The following is a 20,875-nucleotide window of genomic DNA, read 5'->3' as shown; positions in this document are numbered from 1 at the left end:
GCTGTTGAAGACTGCTGAGGATCTGGATACATCAGGATATTACAAGGATGGAGACATCATCATTGGAGCAATTATAACAGTGAGACATTTTAATACATCTGATCAGGTGTCTTTCACAACTTCCTCTACCTATGGAGGTATTTTGTAAGTGAAAACAAATACATATGTAGGAACTTAATATATCCAAAGGCTTCAATGTATTACTAAACATAGTTATCTTCCTTTTTGATTAGCTGACTAGCTGAAAATTGGTTTTTCTTTCCTGATGGATGTCATTAATATAAGGACCAAAACTTCAAAGCTCTCAACCCTTAAGTCTTGTCTCCTGACACTTTCTGCAAAATATTGTCTTGTGTAGAGCAAAACAACAATCTTGACAAGAAAATATAGAAGATATCAGTTTTCATTGAAGGACTGTTAATAGTGGTCAACACTGAAGCACTTTTACCGGTGTACCGGTGTAGATTCCACTAATGCACTTTCTACAATGGATGGGAGGTTTTGGGTTTGTGCCATATGTTTCACTTTCATATAGAATTACTATGTAATGTGTATTAGCTTTGATTCTATTATATTTATTAGTCATTTGCAGATAGTTTGCTTCATTTTCTTGTGTTTAGTGATATTTTGTGAGTGCCATCTGCATTTAGCTCTCATCAAAGACTGGAACAGCAGATATAATATGTGCCTTTTAGAGGAATCTTTAGATGCAGGAGACTTTCCTATGATTTATATTTCCCTACCAGTATCCTTTGGGCATCTATTATTTTAATGTTTTATCATAAATAACTTTTATTTTAATTTTGGAAATATTATAAAATAATATTTAGAAATTTAAATCAATTATAGAGTTGTTCCCAGAGTCCATTGTTAACAAACCATATAGGAAAATCTTAGCAGCCGTATAACCTGATTTCATTGGTAGGTAACTTTCTGCAATTTCTTTCATTTTCTTGATGAATCCATATTTTCTGGACTGCCAAAGCTCTAAAAATGTCAGTAGATGATATGTTTTTAACTGATTTTAACTGTTACAAATAATCTAAAAAACAACAATAAAAATCATAACAAATTTTTAAAAATTGATCACGTTACACCCCTTTTGAAAAATGCCGATTGGCTCCCGATCACACACAGAATAACGTAAAAAATAGCCCTAACAGTATTCAAAACCAGAGCTTCAAATCTGCTAGCCTTACAGCTCATTGAATTCTGTGAGATCGATTGAACAACACCTATTATCTATCCCCTCTTTGAAGGTAATTATTACATGATGCACTGACATATTTTTGGTTACAGCCCCTCAAATTTGAAACCTACTTCCTATCTTCTTACAAGAGGAATCCTCATTAGAAAGATTTATAAGTTCACAGAAAAGTTTCCTCTTTAGAGAAATTTTCAGAGACTAATAAGTTAGTTGATTGGCAAGGATTTTATGATTTTAACTTCACCCACATCCTTTTCCCACATCCTATTACCTTATATGTTTTCTGTCCTATTAAGAATTGTAGTTCCTCCCTCTTTTGTTTTTGGTCAGTCATCTTTGTTCCATTCTGTGTATGTGTTTTTAGTTAATTACATTACTGTATCCCCCATTTTATTTGTAAATCACTTAGAAATATTGATAAACATTCTTCAAACTTGAACTTGAAACTTTAGCTTCTATTGAATGCATATTGTATGCAGTAGATTTACATTGAAATCTGGACTGTGTTTGCTTTTCTTCATGCAAGGTGCAGAAACTAGTGAAGAGACTTAAAAATGTGCAATTAAAAAAATTAATTATGGGTCTGATATTTAAAATGCTGTAACCAGGAAGGAGAGGCTTCTTCTAGTTAACTCATGCTGACTGGGTCATACTGTGGATTTTCAAGTGCATTTAGCCAGATGGTGCCACAGAAAATCCAGCCAGACTTCTGTGGATCTTTCCAGTTACATCTGGCATGGTCTGAGGGCAGAATTTTGGGTCAGAGATGAGGAAGACCCAGCAGTTATCAGGGCACTGCTGATACTCAGTTCCAATATCTATGTCTTAAACCAGGTATATGAAATGCATTAACAGTCCTGTTTATTTACGGTTAATTATCTGGATATCTCATTAAATATTGACAGGACTTTGTTAACTTCCAAGAGTTGTTGCACATTCATATAAGGCCAACATTGAATATTTCGGAAGTTAGAGGTCAGCGCTTTGAAAAAATAATCACTGTGGGTTGACTAATGAGGAAAATGTTTAAGACATGAAAAATAACTCAATAACCTATACCTGTATTATTAGATGTTTTCTATCATCTGAAATTTTAATGTCATTCCAGTTTTTTGCCACAGAATTACTACAATTACTTGGCCTTTATTCATGCAGTGGAAGAGATCAACAACAGCTCCGAGCTCTTACCTAACCTCACTCTGGGGTTCCATCTACACGAGTCTTACACCAACCCTAGATTAACACTTCATGCTGCCATGAAAATATTTTCAGGAAAACAGTATACACTCCCTAATTACAGGTGTAAAACATTTGGCGCACTAGTAGCAATCATTGAAGGTCTTCCAGCTGAGGAATCAATTTTGATGTCTAGCATGTTCAGAATCTACCACTACCCACAGGTAATGGAAATGCCATTTTTATTTTGCATTGCCAATTTTGTTTAATATCTTTTTGACCCAACTTGCTTGATCTTTCAAATTTTAGTTATAGCATTTAACATTTATTTATACAACATCCTATTCATGTTTCCCTTAGATCAGAATGTTCCTGCCACAATGCCAAATATTTCATCTTAACTGGATACCATCAGCTATTGGTTGGGATCAAATAGATTAAAACTAAATCTCTCCTAGATTAGGGTTATTCTTTAACTTTGGCCCTAGCCCCCTTCAACATATCCTGCTTAAATCAGCCCAAAATATTCAGTGGCAATACCTGGATATAACCCAGCTTTGAATATCTGGGGTTAATTCTTCACACAGTTATCAGTATATTCCTACCCCCCCAAAAAAAAAACACAAAAAACCAGCACAAAACACTTACAACTGTGGTCTGAATACGAGTATACTCCTATAAACATGTATTGAGTTGGTCCCTTTCTCTAATTTTTAATAAAATCTTGCTAAAGACAGGAATATGTTTTGATACAGTTGAGAGTCTGGTTATGACCCATTCTTTAAAGTTTAATAAGGAAAAAACAATGAAATTTCTTATGTAATATTGCAAATTTGATCCTTCTATACAGTAGTTCAGTTTGACTCCTAGGAAGATGGTTTTTCCACCTTAAACGTGTGAAAATATAGGATGTTATATCAGATACCACTTTATCTTTCAATGTATCAGTATATTCAGTAATTAAGAAGACTTTTTTGTTTTCAAGCATCTCAGAATTAGAGGTTGCCTTGATTTTGAGCTTTTCAACATTGTGATACAGTCATTGATTTTAATCACAATTGGATTATTGCAATATTATTTGTGTGGGATGTTCCAGTTATTTGTGGAAAAGATTACAAACCTTATAAAATACATCAAGATTGGTATGGTCTGCTAATAAAAATGATAGTGTCCCCTCTTTATATGCATTGCACTGAACTGAGAGTTTAAGGTTCAGCTTATATGACATTCTGCAAATTTCAAAAAGAGTTTGAGGGGAGGGGATCAGGGGAGTATCAAATTGAGATTTGGATGTCAGGGGGAATCAGATGGTAGGGATGGAGATGGTAGATTTTGAAGAAAGGCTCATGACTAGGGGTGACACCGTACTTACCACCTCCTCTTGAGGCAGTTGTAGTGCAGTCATGGGAGATAGCACATGAAATTGACTTGCTTGCAAGGTGTCATGGACATCTATGTCTCTGCTCTGCACTGTCACACCCACTAAGCAGCATTAAGCAGCTAGTGAGAATATTTGCTGCATTTGATTTTTTTTTAATGTGCATTAAAAGTTAGCATGGTGGTGAAACTCAAGTTAGAACATAAGAATAGTCTTACTGGGTCAGAACAATGGTCCATCTAGCCCAGAAGACCATCTTCACAGTGGCCAATCCAGGTTACTAGTACCTGGCAAAAAACCAGAGTAGCAACATTCCATGGCTTCCCCCATGTCTTTCTCAATAAGACTATGGACTTTTCATCCAGCAAATTGTCCAAACCTTTCTTAAAACCAGCTACACTATCTGCTCTTACACCAACCTCTGGCAATATGTTCCAGAGCTTAAATATTCTCTGTTTGTCGAAGATGGCTGCTCTCACCTGACATGTGGAAGTTCTCCTCTTGATTTTTCTTCTTTTTGTTGTTTCCCTGGGGTGTCAGGGAAACTTTGTTTATGTCAAAGTGACATGGCAGGAGTGCCACCAGTGCCTCAAGGTGCCCCAAGCCTGTGGCCTCGAGTTCACTTGAAAACGTCTTGAGCAGAATACAGACTGAAGACAACGTAATAGAATAAAATCACAGCAGAGCTCCCTGGGCTGGACACCATGCTGAGCCGCAACTGTAGAGCTCTTACTCCTCAGCCACAGAGTGCCTGTTCCCCGAGGTAGGTTTGGGACACACCAATGTTGGTGGTAGTTCCTGACCCAGAGGCATGGTTGAAAACAGCCGTGGGTCTGGAGTCTTCCTGACCTGAGGATGGACCATCTAAGAACTCTGTGAGACTATAAAATCTTGAGAAAGAGTTGGATTTTAATGGAGGCAATCAAGAGGAATTACAGATTGGTGAGCAGACTACAACTATAAAATTTCAAAAGTTTTCCTTGATTAGACCTCTTGATTCTTTATGGGACCTAGTGGCTAATCTGGGAAAATCTTTGTGCCTTCAAATTCAAAGTCTGGAGGTTTAACCATGGGTTACAAAATAAATTTGAAATATGTTATAGTTTACCCAGGGCAGAAGACCTGACAGAAGTTTTTTCCCTCTAATATTTTAAAGTGAAAAGTTTTTTTGTTGTTAGCCAGCAAATTAATGCTGAATTTGCCTGACTGAGAGTAAGAATTCTAGAATGCTGATGTCTGCATTAGGTCTGATGAGCTCATGTAGAAGTGAGCAGTGCTGGTCAGGATTCTAAAACTGCCAGAGAGGGCAGTTGGGTAGTGATCAGTCTGGAAGACAGGTTGGTTTGGGATTGCTTGAGAATAGTTTAAGATACATCGTGGGTGGAAAAAGTTTAGGGAATTTCAATTATCCATTCTTTTCTTTGGGTAGTTAGTCAAAAATAAATGTAATTTTCAGGATGATAGTGCTTTGCTTCCTTTGATTTTTTTTTAGTTAGAAAGTAGGTACGCTATTGATTAGAGCTGAATCTCCATAGAGGAAAGAGGAAGTGCTGGTACCCAACGGCTGTGTAAATAAAACAACGGAACCCTGTGAGAAAAATTTACATCTGAACTCTGTGAGGATAAAATTATTTGAAAGGACTAAATTCTTTGAGGATAACTTTATTAGGAATCTTATTCTAAAGTTATTTAGATATATATCAAGTTTAATATCAAGTTTAATATCAAGTTTAATATGTATTTGATTAATCGCTTTGTCATTATTCAAAGCGATTTACACGTAATTAAAATTACAATATAAAAGAAATTTTAAAATAGATAAGGACTAACGGGACACAGACAATTACAACACGAACTGGAAACGTTTTGTTAGAGTTGTAATAAACCAACAAAAACTCTTATTCCTTGTATTTTTTATTTAGGGTAATTTTATATTTTAGTTAACTTTTCCCTCTTTTTGTTATAATTCTTACTTTATCTTATTAGGTAACCTAAGACTAAAGGTTAAGAGAGTGGGAATTGGAAGTCAAAGAGGGAGGTGTTACAGAGGGAAGAACTAAAAAGCAAGGAGAAGAACTGAAAAAGTTAAAAATTGAAATGATTTCTTTAAAATCTTGTCTTGATAAATATGATAATGATTTAAGTGAGTTGCATCATATACAGGATGTTATAGTTAAAGATAATATGAGCTTGAGGAGAAAGATAGAAATATTGGAAAATAGTTCCTGGAATAACAATTTACATTTCCTAAACTTCCCTCAGGTGTTCTCATTGACTCCTAGAAAGATGTTGAAAAGATACTCTTTGGAAGTACTTTTAGTTCCAGAAGAATGAATTCCTCCCATCTCCTAAGTTTATCTACCAATTTGTAAGATCAACAACAACACATTTTAAATCAATATGAACAGCAGTTAGATATTTCAATGATTTTGGAGACCTCTGATAAAGACACAGCCAAATCTTCAGCATTAGTGGTATTGGTGGCATTTTTGCTGGATACATTTTGGATTTTGAAAATATTCTTTAAAAACAGACAGAGAATTTTTGGGTTTTAAGATCCTGATATTCCCATATGTTTCTCTGGATACACAAAAGCGAAGGTGTCAGTTTTTGATTTTGAAACCAGGAGTCACTTTCATGGGAGAGACCTTCTATTTGAGATATCCATGCAAATGTATAGTCTGCATGAGCACTCTTACCTGCGTGTTCCCTGATCCCTGATCTGTATGTCCGTGGCAGATAAGAGTACGCATGCGCGCTTAGGGTTCTATTTTAATGACCGGCAGCAGGTAACATGCTGTGACTCCCCCCCCCCCCCAGTGCCAACCCTACCCGGCACACCCAAAACCCCTGTTGACCCTCTCAGCCGAACCTCCCACCGCAAGATGAACACAAACCTCCCAGCTCCAGCAGCGTCTGAGGCATAGTAAACCCCCTGCATTGTGTCCTTCTACTGGACTGATTTCCTCTGCCGCATCCCTGATGACATCAACAGAGAAACGGCAGAGGAAATTAGGGCAGTAGAAGGACAAGCCGGGAGGTTTGTTGGCCGTCTAGTGGTGGGAGGGTCGGCTGCAAGGGTCAATGGGGGTTTCGGGTGTGCCGGGTAGGGTCGGCGCGGGGGGGTAAATGGAAACATGCTGCTCAGGGGGATGTGATGAAGGTAGGTAGACTGGAATTGGGGGGTGGGGTGGGACAAAGTCTGGAAGATAGTGATGGGAACATAGGAAGGAGACACTGGGGACACTAAGTAGGACAGAGGCACTGGGGGCACTAAGGACACGGGAAGGAGGTACTGGGGGCACTAAGGACACAGTACAGAGGCACTGGGGTACTAAGGAAACAGTACAGAGGCACTGGGGTCACTAAGGACATGGGAAGGAGGCACTGGGGGCACTAAGGACATAGGAAGTAGTTACTGGGGGCACTAAGGACGTAGAAATGGGTACTAAGGACATGGGAAGGAGGCACTAGGGGCACTAAGGACATAGAAAGGGGCACTGAGGGCACTAAGGACATAGCAGGCACTGAGGGCACTAAGGATATAGAAAGGGGTACTAAGGACATAGGAAGGAGGCACTGAGGGCACTAATGATATAAGGAGAGACACAGACAGGAAAATAAGACAGACAGACAGGCGGTGTCCAAGGAGAGACAGACAAATAAAGAAAAAAAACCAGACAGACAGACATCTACTCTAGCACCCGTTAATGTAACGGGCTTAAACACTAGTAATATATAATCAACAACGGGATTTATAATATCTGTTCAATAGCTCTCATAAATTAAAACATAACTCCATAAACAGAAAGAGCTATATTATTGTGAATAATACTATAAATATTCACTACTTATACAAATAATATACTCACAAATTTATTCTATCATACTTTTAAAATATATTAAGACAATGCATACATATATCATACTACTTAAATATATCTGAAACCTTCCCAATCTACCCAAGGAATCCCACTAAAAGTTCTTTCACTAAGGGCTCCTTTTACGAAGGTGCGCTAGCGGTTTTATTGCACGTACCGGATTAGCGCATGCTAGCTGAAAATCTACTGCCTGCACAAAAGGAGGTGGCAGCGGCTAGCACATGCGGCAATTTAGCGCATGCTATTCCACACATTAATGCCCTAGCGCACCTTTGTAAAAGGAGCCCTAAGTGCAACACGGTCCATATAAATTACTAAAAAATCTTCAATACTGTATTAACTTTCACTTTGTTGATCTTGTTCTTCCAGATTTAGCTCTTCTTCATGTATCATGCACCACTCTTCTCAAATAAACTGAGCAATTACACCCAACACAGGTCTGTATTTCGCCCTATGGCATCGTCAGTGGCTTTAGATTGTTCTCAGCTTCAGTTTTATCATATGTTCTTCTCATTCATTGTACATTACATATAGGCTACACACCATTGTGAAAACTCCAAACCAGGACCTCTCTCTGCATAAGCTCAACATGAAGCATGTTTGTCTATGTGTTCCATGATTTTATTTTATATAATTGTTTTCACTATTTTGGCCAGCACTAAAGTATGGCTTACCAGTTTGTAATTTCCCAGATCTTCCCTGGGCCCCTTTTTAAAAATTGGTGTAACATTGGCCACCCTCCAATCTTCAGGTACTACAGATAATTATAGATTAAGATTACAGATCACTAACAGCAGGTCAGCGATTTTATGTTTGAGTTCTTTAAATACCTTAGGATGTATACCATCTGGACCAGGTAATTTATCACCTTTTAACTTGTTGATTTTGCAAGTTAACTATTTAATGCTCTTTTGTAAACATACCCTACAGCAGGGGTGCACAACTTCAGCCTTTGCCAGGCCAGGTTTTCAGAATTTCCCACATGAATATGTATGAGATCAATTTGCATACAATGCTAGCACTGCCGGCAAATATATCTCATGCAAATTCACTGGGGAAATCCTGAAAACCCGACTGGATTTGGACCTCGAGGGATGGAGTTGTGCACACATGCCCTACAGTGTAATTAAGGAAAAACATGTAAATATATGGTATGTAATGAGAAACCAAAAAAACACTGTGGAGTGACGATGATCCTGAAATGGACTTTAATGAAAGAATCAAAGTTCCAAATATACAATAAAACAATCCATATGAAAATAAAATAATCCACATTAAAAATCCACATGCAAACATCAAAAGGAACTAGTCCACTGGTAGCGCAGGACCCAACACAGTCCATGTTTCGACAAGATGTCTTCTTCAGGGGTCCCTAAAAGTTCTATGATGATGAATATGTGGAGAGAAGAATGCTTTTGAAACCAAAGCAATGAGCACATTACCCCTCTTTTACTAAGGTGCGCTAAAAGATTTAGTGCATGCTAATGAATAGAGTGCGCTAAATGCTAACATGTCCATAGAATATCATTAGCATGTGCTAAGTCAGCTAGCGCGTGTTAAATCAGCTAGTGCCTTAGTAAAAGAGAAGTAATGTGCTCATTGATTTGGTTCAAACCGCGTTCTTCTCTCCACAGATGATTAAAGCCTGCTCAACTATCAATCTGGTGATCTGTGGAATCCCCAAACTAATATAGAAATCTTTTTCTTCATCTTGATCCTGAGGCCCCTACATGATTATGTAGCACAGAACAGGCAGTGGATCAACTTCCATGGTTTTATGTTGCTGTTCTTATATTTGATCAAGTTGGTGCCTAAAATTGGGTACCCAACTGGTGATATAAGAATTTGAATACTGATACAGGTGTGAAATGGAAATTCAGCTGCTTATGGGTCTTCTTGCTCTATGTTAATAAAGATCTATAGTAAAGATCGTACATTTACTCTACAATGGGTTCTTCATTCATCATTTCTTGGCAGTGTTCTATTTCATTGAGAATTTTTTCTTTTTTATTTATGAATCAAGTTGTGGCAAACCTGGATTCACACTGCTTCCCTTTATAGGATGAGGTGGATGAAGGCAAATATAAGGTGTTCTTGTAGCAGTAAAAGATCTTCCAAGACTTTGAGATAGCTTTCCAATGAGTAATCATTGGTAGGAGAAGTACTTTTCTAAAAAAATATATAATCATACTCCAAAAACAGTGAAAATGCTCAGGTTAGACCCAACAACTGAAAATATTTTTTTGTAGGGGAAGAAATAACCTCAGAGAACCAAGCTATAGATAACAAAAACAACGTTTCATCTACTAGCACCAAAGTTCAATTATCATTCATAGATCCATAAAACCCCATTTTTAATTCATATTTTATATGTTCATATTTTTCAACTAACATTTTTATTTATGGAATAAAGACCAGTAAAATAGTTTTTAAAATGTTATATCACATTTCAAATGCTCTGGAACAATGACAATGATGATGATTCCTAAATAACCTTTTCTCAACAGATCAGTTTCACCTCTCAGAATCTTTTCATGAGTGACACTATTAAGTTTCCTTATTTTTACCGGACTGTCCCCAGTGAGCTGCACCTCTGCACTGGAATAGTCAAGTTACTGAAACATTTTAGTTGGAGTTGGGTTGGTATCCTTGCATGTTATGAAGACAAGAGCCTTAGGGCTGTTCAGATCCTAAAGGAAGGAATTGAGCAGAATGGAGGCTGCCTTGAATTCATAGAAATCTTCAGTCGTGACAATGTAATGCCAACTGATTTATCCAAACTTGATGAAAGAATCCATGGGTCATCAACTACTGTGATCATTCTCTATTGTAGTAGGGATTATGTCTGGTATCTAGTTGAGAATATAAGTCGTGGAGTTCTAACTAAAAAGGTTTTAATCACCACATATGAGCGAGACTTTTTATTCATGTATTCATCGGGTTGGACTGTGAAGAACAATACTTTGGCATTCACAATCGCAAAGAAAACTATTCCAAGTTTTTCAAAATTTGTCCGTGAGATGAATTCTACCCTACTTCCAAGTGATTCTGATACATGGCTATGGTGGATGAGTCTGTGTGACAACCAGTGCCAAAAGAGCATTAGAAGATCTTGCATCACTAATGAGGAATTGCCATTTATTCCACTCTGTAACACCAAATACTTGGGAAATAGCTATAGTGTGTACAATGCTGTGTATACTTTGGCACATGCACTGCATGACATGGTCACATCTGGTTTTGGAAATGATACTGTATGGAGTGGAGGAAAGAGATTTTTGGATTATTTGCCCTGGAAGGTAAGATCCTTGGGTCAGATAATTGATCAATCTATACCAGCTTAATTTGGAAGAGAAAACCTCTTGAGAGAAGGAGAAATAGAAAGCAGGGTGTTGTGAAGACAAGGCTTTGATGCTTTGATGCTCTAAAACTGCTGTGGTGCCAATAAATTGACCGATTTGAAAATGACAATTGATGTTCAAGCAACTCTGCAAAATAATTTTTGCTGAGGTCCACCGAAATCCCATCTGATCAGTCATAGAAGAATGCAACTGACATGCAGAAAAGCTACATCAATGATAGGTGTGCCTTTTTGTAGCGCATCATTGGTGCATGTCATAAGAGAGGGGTACAGAATTTACAACAAACCATGCAAATGTGAAAATGCATGGTATAATGTATATGCCTTTTTCTACACTGCTTCAGTGGGTCATAAGCAATCGGCAGCCTCAGACCAGCCAGAATATGAATTTAATGGATTCACATGACACATATCTTTATCATACGCTCATGAAATGTGCCTTTAACACACACTCATGAGACATGCTCTTTATATACATGTATATTATATAGTACCCAATCCCATTAAAAAATATTTTTTTGAACTTACACATGCAATCTGTGGCTCAGACCTGCTAGTATACACATCTAACACATGAGTTTCAGTACTATCAGAACCTCCTGACCTGTCACAATTTTTGGATAGTTAAAGGCTGGTGTTTCATTTTGTGCATCAACTGGGTATCGGTCAAAGTGTTCATTTTAATATTGATGAGCTCATTGTAATCCATTTACATAGATTATTAGAGGCTACTACTAATCATGGAAAAGATTGCAATTAGCCATTTTGGGCATTGGTAGCTGAAATCCTTTGATGCAAAACCAATTAGATCTGGTTTAATGTCAATTGTTAAAGGCATGGTAGGTTTAGAGCATAAGTGGTAAAGGGGATGGGACTTGTATACCACTCTTTCTGAGTGTGGTTATAATCAAAGTGGTTTATGTATTCTAGATTTCGTACCTGTAGCTCCTTGTGACTTGCTCAGAGTCACAAGGAGCTATAGTAGAAATTGAACTCACAACCTCAGGGTGCTGAGGCAGCCACTTTAACCACTCGGTCACTCCTCCATTCAAGCCTATAATATAGGTGCAAACATTTGGGGTTCAAATATATGAAGGGCTGCTGAAAAGTTCTCAACCCAACCAAGAAGAGAATGATGTGGAGCCTTGATAGTTGCAAGTTATTCTACACTTTTCTTGACACTTTTCATTTCATTAGTGATGTCACAATGGCTTGGATTCACTATACTTTTGTCCATTTACTAGATGCATTTGCCTCATTGAAATAAAAAGTGTCAAGAAAAGTGTGAAATACTGAAACTTGTAAGTTCCATAGCTGCACATCATTCTCTTCTTGGTTGGACTGAGAATGATTAGAATATTGATGTATAGTATATGTGTTCATCTGCACATGAACCCACGGATTCTATAGATGGAGTCCAGATAAGGGCACCCAAACTGGACATAGATCCAAGATGCATATACAATTTGATTGGATAATGAGCCATTAATGATCAATCATCATTCTGTTTCCAAATTTCTATACCCTAAATCTCTAAACATACTAATTCATTCGCTGGTGATCTCAAAAATTGATTATTGTAACGCTTTGTTCAAAGGAATTGCCTTAAAAGAAATTCTTCGTCTGCAGATTGTACAAAATGCCTCAATTAAACTCATAAAGAATGCAAAGAAATTTGATCATGTGACTCCGTTACTCAAGGAAGCGCATTGGCTTTCAGTTGCTCACCGAATAACTTACAAACTAAGCCTACTAACTTTCAAATCTCTTCTCTATAAAACACCTTCTTTCATTTATAGTGTATCGATTCCCTATACTCCCTCTAGATCACTTAGATCTATTGACCAACATCTCTTGACAGTTCCTTCTCTTAAAACTATAAATACACGGCGGCACTCTTTTTTTTCCAATACAGCCCCCCAAATGTGGAATTTACTCCCAATTCATGTACGAGAAGAATTCCGTTTGGATAGATTTAAGAGCAAGCTAAAATGCTTTCTTTTTAAAGATGCATTTGACAGCTAATAAAACTAGATTTGGTTTGTAATCCTGAAAATAGGATTAGATCAGGTGTCTCTACTAAGCCCTGGTCTTTAAATTCTCTGTTGCTTATTATTCTCCCCCTCCCTACTGTTTTTTTCCCTTATATGTCTTCTTTACTATTTTTAAACTTGTATTTCTTTTCCTATTCTTGTATCATTTGTTTTGTATTGTTAGTCATATTTACATTGTCTGTTTCCCATTGATTATTGTAATTTAATATTTTAATGTTTTGTACATCACTTAGAATGCAGAATAAGCAATTAATCAAATACTTAATAAACTTGGAAACTTGGAACTAACAACCAGTTAATGAGATTAATTGGCACAATGAGGATTTGCATATGCCTTTGGGTGTGTGCTATTTGTAATGTTGAGTGTCCAACCTAAAAGGGTGCAAGACCATGAGAGGGGCAGGTCAAGGGTATTCCCAAAAATTGGGTGCAGTGTTATAGAAAATAGGGAATCCACGCCCAACTTGTGTACCAAGATTTTTTTTATCAGAATTCAACTGGCTGAAGTTCAGCACACAGAGCTGGACAGAGAAATTCACTCTAAACTTTGATCTATACCGGGCATGCAACCACCTATTTTCCATTTTGTCTTCTTTCTACATTTTCTAGTTTCTTGAACTATTCTAAATATGGATTTGAACTCAATGTGGAAATGACAGATATATATATATTTTTTATCATATATTCCCCTTTTATTAAGCTGTGGTAGAGGTTTCTATCATGGCCCTGAGCGCTAAACGCTCTGGCACTGCTCTGACGAACATAAAATACATTTTTATCTTTTTCTAAAGTGTTATTTTAGTTAAAGAGTTGACACTACCAAAATCAGATTCAAACAACTGTGTGAAATATTTTGCCTTGGTTAATTTCAAAGTGAATATCCATAGGGAAAAAGAACCCCCATTCTTTGCAATTATGCAGACAATGTGAAAATTACTCTCCAGAATGACTTATAAAAGGAGTATATTTGTGCTTTTATGTTTGAAATTGTATTGTGTAATCTGGTAGTACAGAAAATGTACCCTTCATTCTTTAGCTTCATCGTTTTCTGAAGAGTGTCCACTTTAAGAATAGTCTTGGTGAAGAGCTTTCTTTTGATGAGAATGGAGGCCTCAACATTGGATATGATATCATAAACATAGTCTATCTACCCAATGGGAAGCAGAGGAATGACATTGTTGGTAGTTATAACCCTTATGCTCCTCCGGGACATGATTTCACTATTGATGAGAAGGCGATTGTGTGGGATAGTGATGCCACTGAGGTGAGAATCAAGTAGCAATAGAAAATGTTGAAACATGCAGAGAAACGTGCTGAGTCATGTTATAAAATAGTCCGAATTGCTGCTCAGTGATTGGCAGACCTACTATGAGGTCAAAGGATTTGTACAATTAACTCCCCAAGATCACCCCATAAATCGTTGCTTCTGAAATTCTCCATCATTTTTAAGCTGTTGGGCCAGCGTGTTGTCTGGGCAAAATGTAGGAATGGTTTAGTAGGGATGTGTATTCACTATTCAACTGGGCAAATGAGCACTATTCACAACATTGTTGTTGAAATAAAAATGATAGGCATTCATCAAAATTTGTGCATGCATTTGATGAATCATGCAAAGTCCCAACATCCTAGCTGAGGGCCTAATTCTATTTTAGACTACATGTGTTTGTATTCATTTTTGTGTGATTTGGTCTTTTCTTTCCCATCAATAATCTGGCACTATTTTCCAGTTTTAATTTTAATGTTATTTTTTTATGATTTAATTGTAAGCCAGTTTGATCTGTTTTAGCAATTAGTGGACTATTAATATTTTATTAAACATTAAGACAATATCTGAATTAGGGATCAGTAAAAGAACATTGTACCTGAAAATGATATCCAGTGTCAAATAAAATTATATAACTTATTTTCTCAATCCTCAGATACCTCCACAGTCCAGATGTAGCTCCAGTTGCACTCCTGGTAATAGGAAAATAACCAGGGAAGAACAGCCCGTATGCTGCTATGACTGTATTCCATGTGCAGAGGGAGAGGTCTCCAACCAAACCGGTGGGTGATGTCATGGAATATGTGTGCAAAACAAGGCTATAGATTCTCCCTAATATTTCCTGCTCCATGAAATTAGGAAGGTGAAAAAAATCTATTATAGCCCCCTCATAAAATTAATAAATAATTAATTAATTAAAAAGCCTCACTAAGGTTTAGTTGCCAAACTTATCACGTGATAATTGGCCACTATTTACAGGATGGTGTTTGGCACCAGGATTTGCACTCAGTTTTGGGTATGTGAATTTACATCAGCTGAAACCTGGAATAAATTCTCACGCCTAAATTAGATTCATGCAAATTCCAGGAACATCCCTGATCTAGTTTCAAGTTTCAAGTTTTATTACTTTTGATATACCAACCATCAAGTTAATATCTGGCTGGTTAACAATATGTTTAAAAGAAAGAGAAATTATACAAAACTAAAAAAAAAGAGGCATTGTGTATATACATATAACATCACAAGACGAACTAGATAGTGAGGATAAAAGGGAAGGGAGGGTGAAGTTACATATTTGAGAAGAAATTGGAGATAGTAGGGTGAGGATAAAACATGATGGAGGGGGGCGCTTTAAAGAAAGCGGTTATTTTTGGTAATTAGAGAAGATGGCTCTAAGTGAATGAGAAGGCATCGCAAAATAAAAACATTTTTAAATCTACCCAGGCCACTCCCAAGGCTGTTCTTCCATTTTATCTCTGTGCACTCATTTGCCGGCATCTTATATACATTTTAGAAAACTGTTGAAAGCCTTCCTTTTTTTCAAAATTTCTGTCAAACTAGACTGTTATATTCACATACTGTAATCTTTTATAAACTGCATAGAATTTATGGTCATGTGGTCTAGAAATCTGACATAACATAACATAAAGTGTGTGGTAATTTTAATTAATGCCAATTAGTTCTGATTACTAGTGCCCAATTTTCACCACCAACTGCCTCATTTATCAGTTTGCATGCACAAATTGGGTATGCACCTAAATTTGTATGTGTGATTTTGAGCACCATAATTAAAATTAGGGTGTATGTGCAAAGAGCACTTACTATTTCCCAACCATGCATGCATGGGCAAACCATAATCCATGCACAACCTATAACACATGCATGTACTATGAGAAGGAACACTCACTGTTTTTTTTTTTATAAATATCAGTGCCATACCTGTCAGAGAGGATATAATGTGCCACTGCCTGGTTCTTTGTTTCTGAACATCCTCTCCTGAGACATTCCCCATTATTCAAAGGACTTGAAATATAGAAGTGCTACTCATTCTGATAGAATTTTCTTTAGCAATTTGAAATTATTGATAATAGATATTTTCACTGTCCTGAAACGAATGCTATTTATGAGATAGCCAGTATTCTTCATTCCCAGATGGTGACACCTGTTGGAAGTGTCCAGAAGACCAATGGCCCAATCAAAGAAGAGACAGCTGCATCCCAAAAGTGATAACCTTTCTGTCCTATGAAGAACCTCTGGGGATAGCATTCACTTCTATCAGCTCGTTCTTCTTTCTGGTCACTGCTGTCATCCTGGGAATCTTTATTAATTACAGAGACACTGCCTTAGTGAGAGCCAACAACCGGGATCTCAGTTATATTCTCCTCATCTCTCTCATGATCTGCTTCCTCTGCTCATTAATATTCATTGGACATCCAAACAAAGTGACCTGCATTCTCAGACACATGATCTTTGGGATTACTTTTGCCATCTCTCTCTCCTCCATCCTTTCAAAAACAATCACTGTAGTCATGGCCTTTCATGCCACCAAACCTGGAAGCAAGCTCCTGAAATGGATGGGTTCCAGGGTCTCACTGTCTATAGTCCTTTCCTGTTCCTTTATTCAAAGTGATCTTTGTCTTGCATGGTTGTTCATTGCTCCCCCATTCCCCTATCTTAACATGCATTCAGAACCTGGAACAATATTAATTGAATGTAATGATGGATCTGTAATTATATTTTACTGTGTTATGGGTTACCTGGGGTTTTTAGCTGCTATCAGTTTCATTGTAGCTTTCTTAGCCAGAAATCTACCTGACAGTTTCAATGAGGCCAAGTACATCACCTTCAGCATGCTGGTCTTCTGCAGTGTCTGGATCTCCTTCATCCCAGCATACTTGAGTACCAAAGGCAAGTACATGGTGGCAGTAGAGATATTTGCTATTCTGGCCTCTAGTGCTGGATTGCTGGGCTGTATCTTTATCCCCAAGTGCTACATTATTCTGCTGAGACCTGATAGGAACAGCAGGAAATATCTAACTAAAACAACTGAAGGAAATATTTAGACATGATATTGCATAAATATAAATTGATATGTTATCAGTTTATCTTTATTGTATTTTTTTATATTCATTGGAAATTTGTTTAGGTAGGATCATTGAATATGAAATCTTTAGCTTAAATAGAGAACTTCCATTCTTGATCTTGGCTATCATTTGTGAAGTCATTTTTGATCATCAATTCTAAAGCCAGACTTCGGGACACATCTCGTCAATCAGGTTTTCAGGATATCCATAATAAATTTGCATATACCTAGTACTACATTAGTAACAATTACTAGTAGCAGCATTTACAGTAGTAAAAACATTTGTTTATGCTGTATGCAAATCTTTATTCAGTCTTGTCTATCTCATTCATTGTAGATGTTCTCAATATCAAATTGGGTAGATGTGTCCATAGATAGATAATTTTCTCTGAATATGAGCTACATCCCACTGTTTTGGAGGTACTTCTATAAGGGCTTTTTAGATATATGTGACAGTATTCAAGTCATAGATGCATGCATGTTGACACATGACCATGTTCTGGCTACGTGCTATTCTATAAGTATATGCTGATTTTGGATGGTGCATGCTTTGCAGGTGGACTTTTACATGGATGGAGTATGAGTAGAGAATCCATTGGCATGCATCCATTTTACAATACACCCTTTCTGGATTGATACAGACACAAACATTTACTCCAGCTCTACAGCTGGTGAAAATGATTGGGCCTAAAATATAGGTGTGCTTTTTACCTTCAAAAAAAAGAAGATGCCTATTTTTCTTTATAGGACAGATGCCACACTTGTGCATTCTCGACACCTTCTATATAATTTCTCTGCAGGGGATACATTTTGGCCATAAACATAGAAAGCCTAATCCTTCCTCTACATGAAGTTATTAATTCCAAATTTTTCCATTTGTGATATCTTTGAATATCACCAGGTACTTCTGTTCTAGGATGGCTATTGTTGGGAGTAGGATACTGTGCTAGATGGACCTTCAATATGATTCAGTATGACAATTTTTATGTTCATCTAGAAATGATAGTTGCAAATTTTTAATCCAGGAAGAAACCTTATAATAAACTAAACATGTATAATATATTCTGTTGCACCTTCATTTCATGTCATACACAATACAAACATGTTTTCATGCACATGTATGTAAAAACATTGTGTAAGGTGCCTTTCAAACAAACATAAAATGGGCATAAGCATCACAAAATTCATATGGGTATAAGTGGCAAATATGTGGGTGAATAGTGTCCAGCTTAAATTTTAAAAAGTCTGTTCTTACAAAAGTGAACAGGCAAAATTACATCCTCCCCATGTTATAACTTTTTTAAAAAAATTTGAATCTCTATTAAACAACATTGTCCAAATGTCCCTCTAAAACTGAAAATGAGATCATAGGGGAAAGCTTGTCAAGGCACTAGGCTATGGCTCTGTGCCTGGTTTTGGTTTGCTTCGCAGCATGCAGCCACAGAGTTTGGGGGTAGCAGGTGAGCAAATGGGTAGACTGCAGGAAGGGATAGGGCACAGGTTTTATTTCATGGACACAGGAAGGTAGGTCTACTGGTGAGCAAGTGATGACAGGGAGGGCAAGGCAATAGTTGGTCACCAACCCAGTGGCATAGCCAGACTTACCATTTTAGGCAGGCCCAAAAGATGAGTGAGCTTTCCAAAACTCCCCCTCTTGTTCCTGCAGTTCTCTCTCTTTTCACTGACCTCAGATCCAGCATTAGCCCAGCTACCAGATCACCTCTCTAGTCTACACTGGCATTTTTGCTAGAGAAAGAGTGATGCACCTCTGTGGCCTGTGGATGCCCTTTGCTGCATTCAGAAAACAGAAAGTGACATAATCAAGGATAAGATGCAACTTATGGAAGCTTGCAGGGTCAACACAGGTAATAGAGATGTATCACTGTTATACCAGTGAAGATGCTGAGTCAGATCAAAGAGGATGGGGAGGAGCCAGGCTATAGGTAGGTATGCTGGATCTGAGGGTGGGAGAGAGGAGAGTGAGATGGTTGCTACTGAACTGTTTTTGGTAGACCCATCAGGATTGGTAGGACTGTATCCACCCAGGTCCACACATAGTTATACCATTGTACTAAATAAGTATCATGTAACCTCTGTTGATGTCTTGTGTATCCCATGTTGGAAACCTATGATATATACTGTCAGCTTGAGATAACAAAACTGTTTTAGTTCTGCTCTCTTGTTCACACATAAGAGAGGCCAAAAATCCCATAAACCTCTTCTTCCAATTCTGGTCAAGCCAATCTTCAAGACTCCTCAGCAAATCATTATTCATCTGACCTACTCTTTCAGATTTCACAGCCCAGATAAATTAACTCATAATAAGTACAAGAGAACAGTGACAAAATCTCTAAGATACCATCTATCCTCTCAGCACTTCTTGTCTAAGCCAAAACTTCAAGAACCTTTCTAAAGGTGCTCACTGTTTTGAATCCATGGATCCTTAAATGTCACTGTACGATATAGAAGGCTCTCACAGGTCCTCAAAGCCTAATTTCCTGGCAGAAGGAAAATTATTGTCTCTGTTTCTTCCCTCATACCTGAAGGTGACTCCTAGTAATGACACGGTGAATAATGCAATGGAGCTGGTGAAGTAGTTGCAATATTTCAGAACCTACATGTGGAACTATGGATACTCATCCATTTTAGAAATGTACATATTTATGTTTTCACAACTCTTTACATGGCCCACAATCATTTGACACTATTGAATTAAAGGGGAAAACACTGAGGGATTCAAGAGTTGGCCTCCCCTAATTCTTCCTGTAGAACTTTGACTAAAACAAGCACAATTATATGAAACCTAGACATCCCTGGGAACAGGTATAAACCCTAATGTTGATATTGGGGGTCACAGATATGAATTCCCCAATTGAAAAATGGATGCAGGTGTGTTTGGGCCCCAGCCTTTTCAAGTTTATTTAAATCTTGATATACAGGTAGACCATGCCATCTTGCCATTTTAGATTTACATATACAAATTCTGGCTTTCTAAAATCAGCTTGTTTATATTTATTTGATATAAACATGATGTTACTGGTATTTTGATGCATAACTATCAATACAATTCTGGAGTACGCACCTTAAAAAAGATATAAAAAGGATGGAGTTGGTCCAGAGGAAGGCTACTAAAATGGTGTGTAGTCTTTGTCCTAAGGTGTATGGGGACAGACTTAAAGATCTCAATCTGTATACTTTGGAGGAAAGGCAGAAGAGGGGAGATATGATAGAGATGTTTAAATCCCAAAATTTAACTACAAAATATTACTCACCAGAGATGGGTTACTCTACCCCGATAACCATTTCACAAACCAGTGGAGAAAATGCCTCAAAAATTTCAGTGCAGCAGTAAACAACTTCAATACTGTTTAAAGTCCAAGCTGCTTATGTACTATCACAGACAAAAATCTCCACCACCACTGAAATGTAATTATCAAAAGGGTAATATACCCATCACTGTGCACAGGAAAAG

General features: G+C 37.4%; 1 protein-coding gene across 1 annotated transcript in view; it reads left to right on the top strand.

The window, feature by feature from the left end:
- The window catches only part of LOC117346221 (vomeronasal type-2 receptor 26-like), a 31,949-nt gene extending 14,566 nt beyond the window's left edge, over window positions 1-17,383 (top strand). The window contains exons 4-8 of the mRNA XM_033915624.1: window positions 11-144; window positions 2,316-2,607; window positions 14,094-14,321; window positions 14,977-15,103; window positions 16,473-17,383. Of these exons, the coding sequence (XP_033771515.1) occupies window positions 11-144; window positions 2,316-2,607; window positions 14,094-14,321; window positions 14,977-15,103; window positions 16,473-17,383 (1,692 nt within the window). The remainder of the gene's footprint in view (window positions 1-10; window positions 145-2,315; window positions 2,608-14,093; window positions 14,322-14,976; window positions 15,104-16,472) is intronic.
- The last annotated feature ends 3,492 nt before the right edge of the window (window positions 17,384-20,875 follow it).

Source organism: Geotrypetes seraphini, chromosome 12, assembly GCF_902459505.1.
Source record: "Geotrypetes seraphini chromosome 12, aGeoSer1.1, whole genome shotgun sequence".
In the NCBI taxonomy this organism is placed as follows: domain Eukaryota; kingdom Metazoa; phylum Chordata; class Amphibia; order Gymnophiona; family Dermophiidae; genus Geotrypetes; species Geotrypetes seraphini.
Note: the sequence above shows the minus strand (reverse complement) of the source record. Positions and strands in the feature narration are given on the sequence as shown.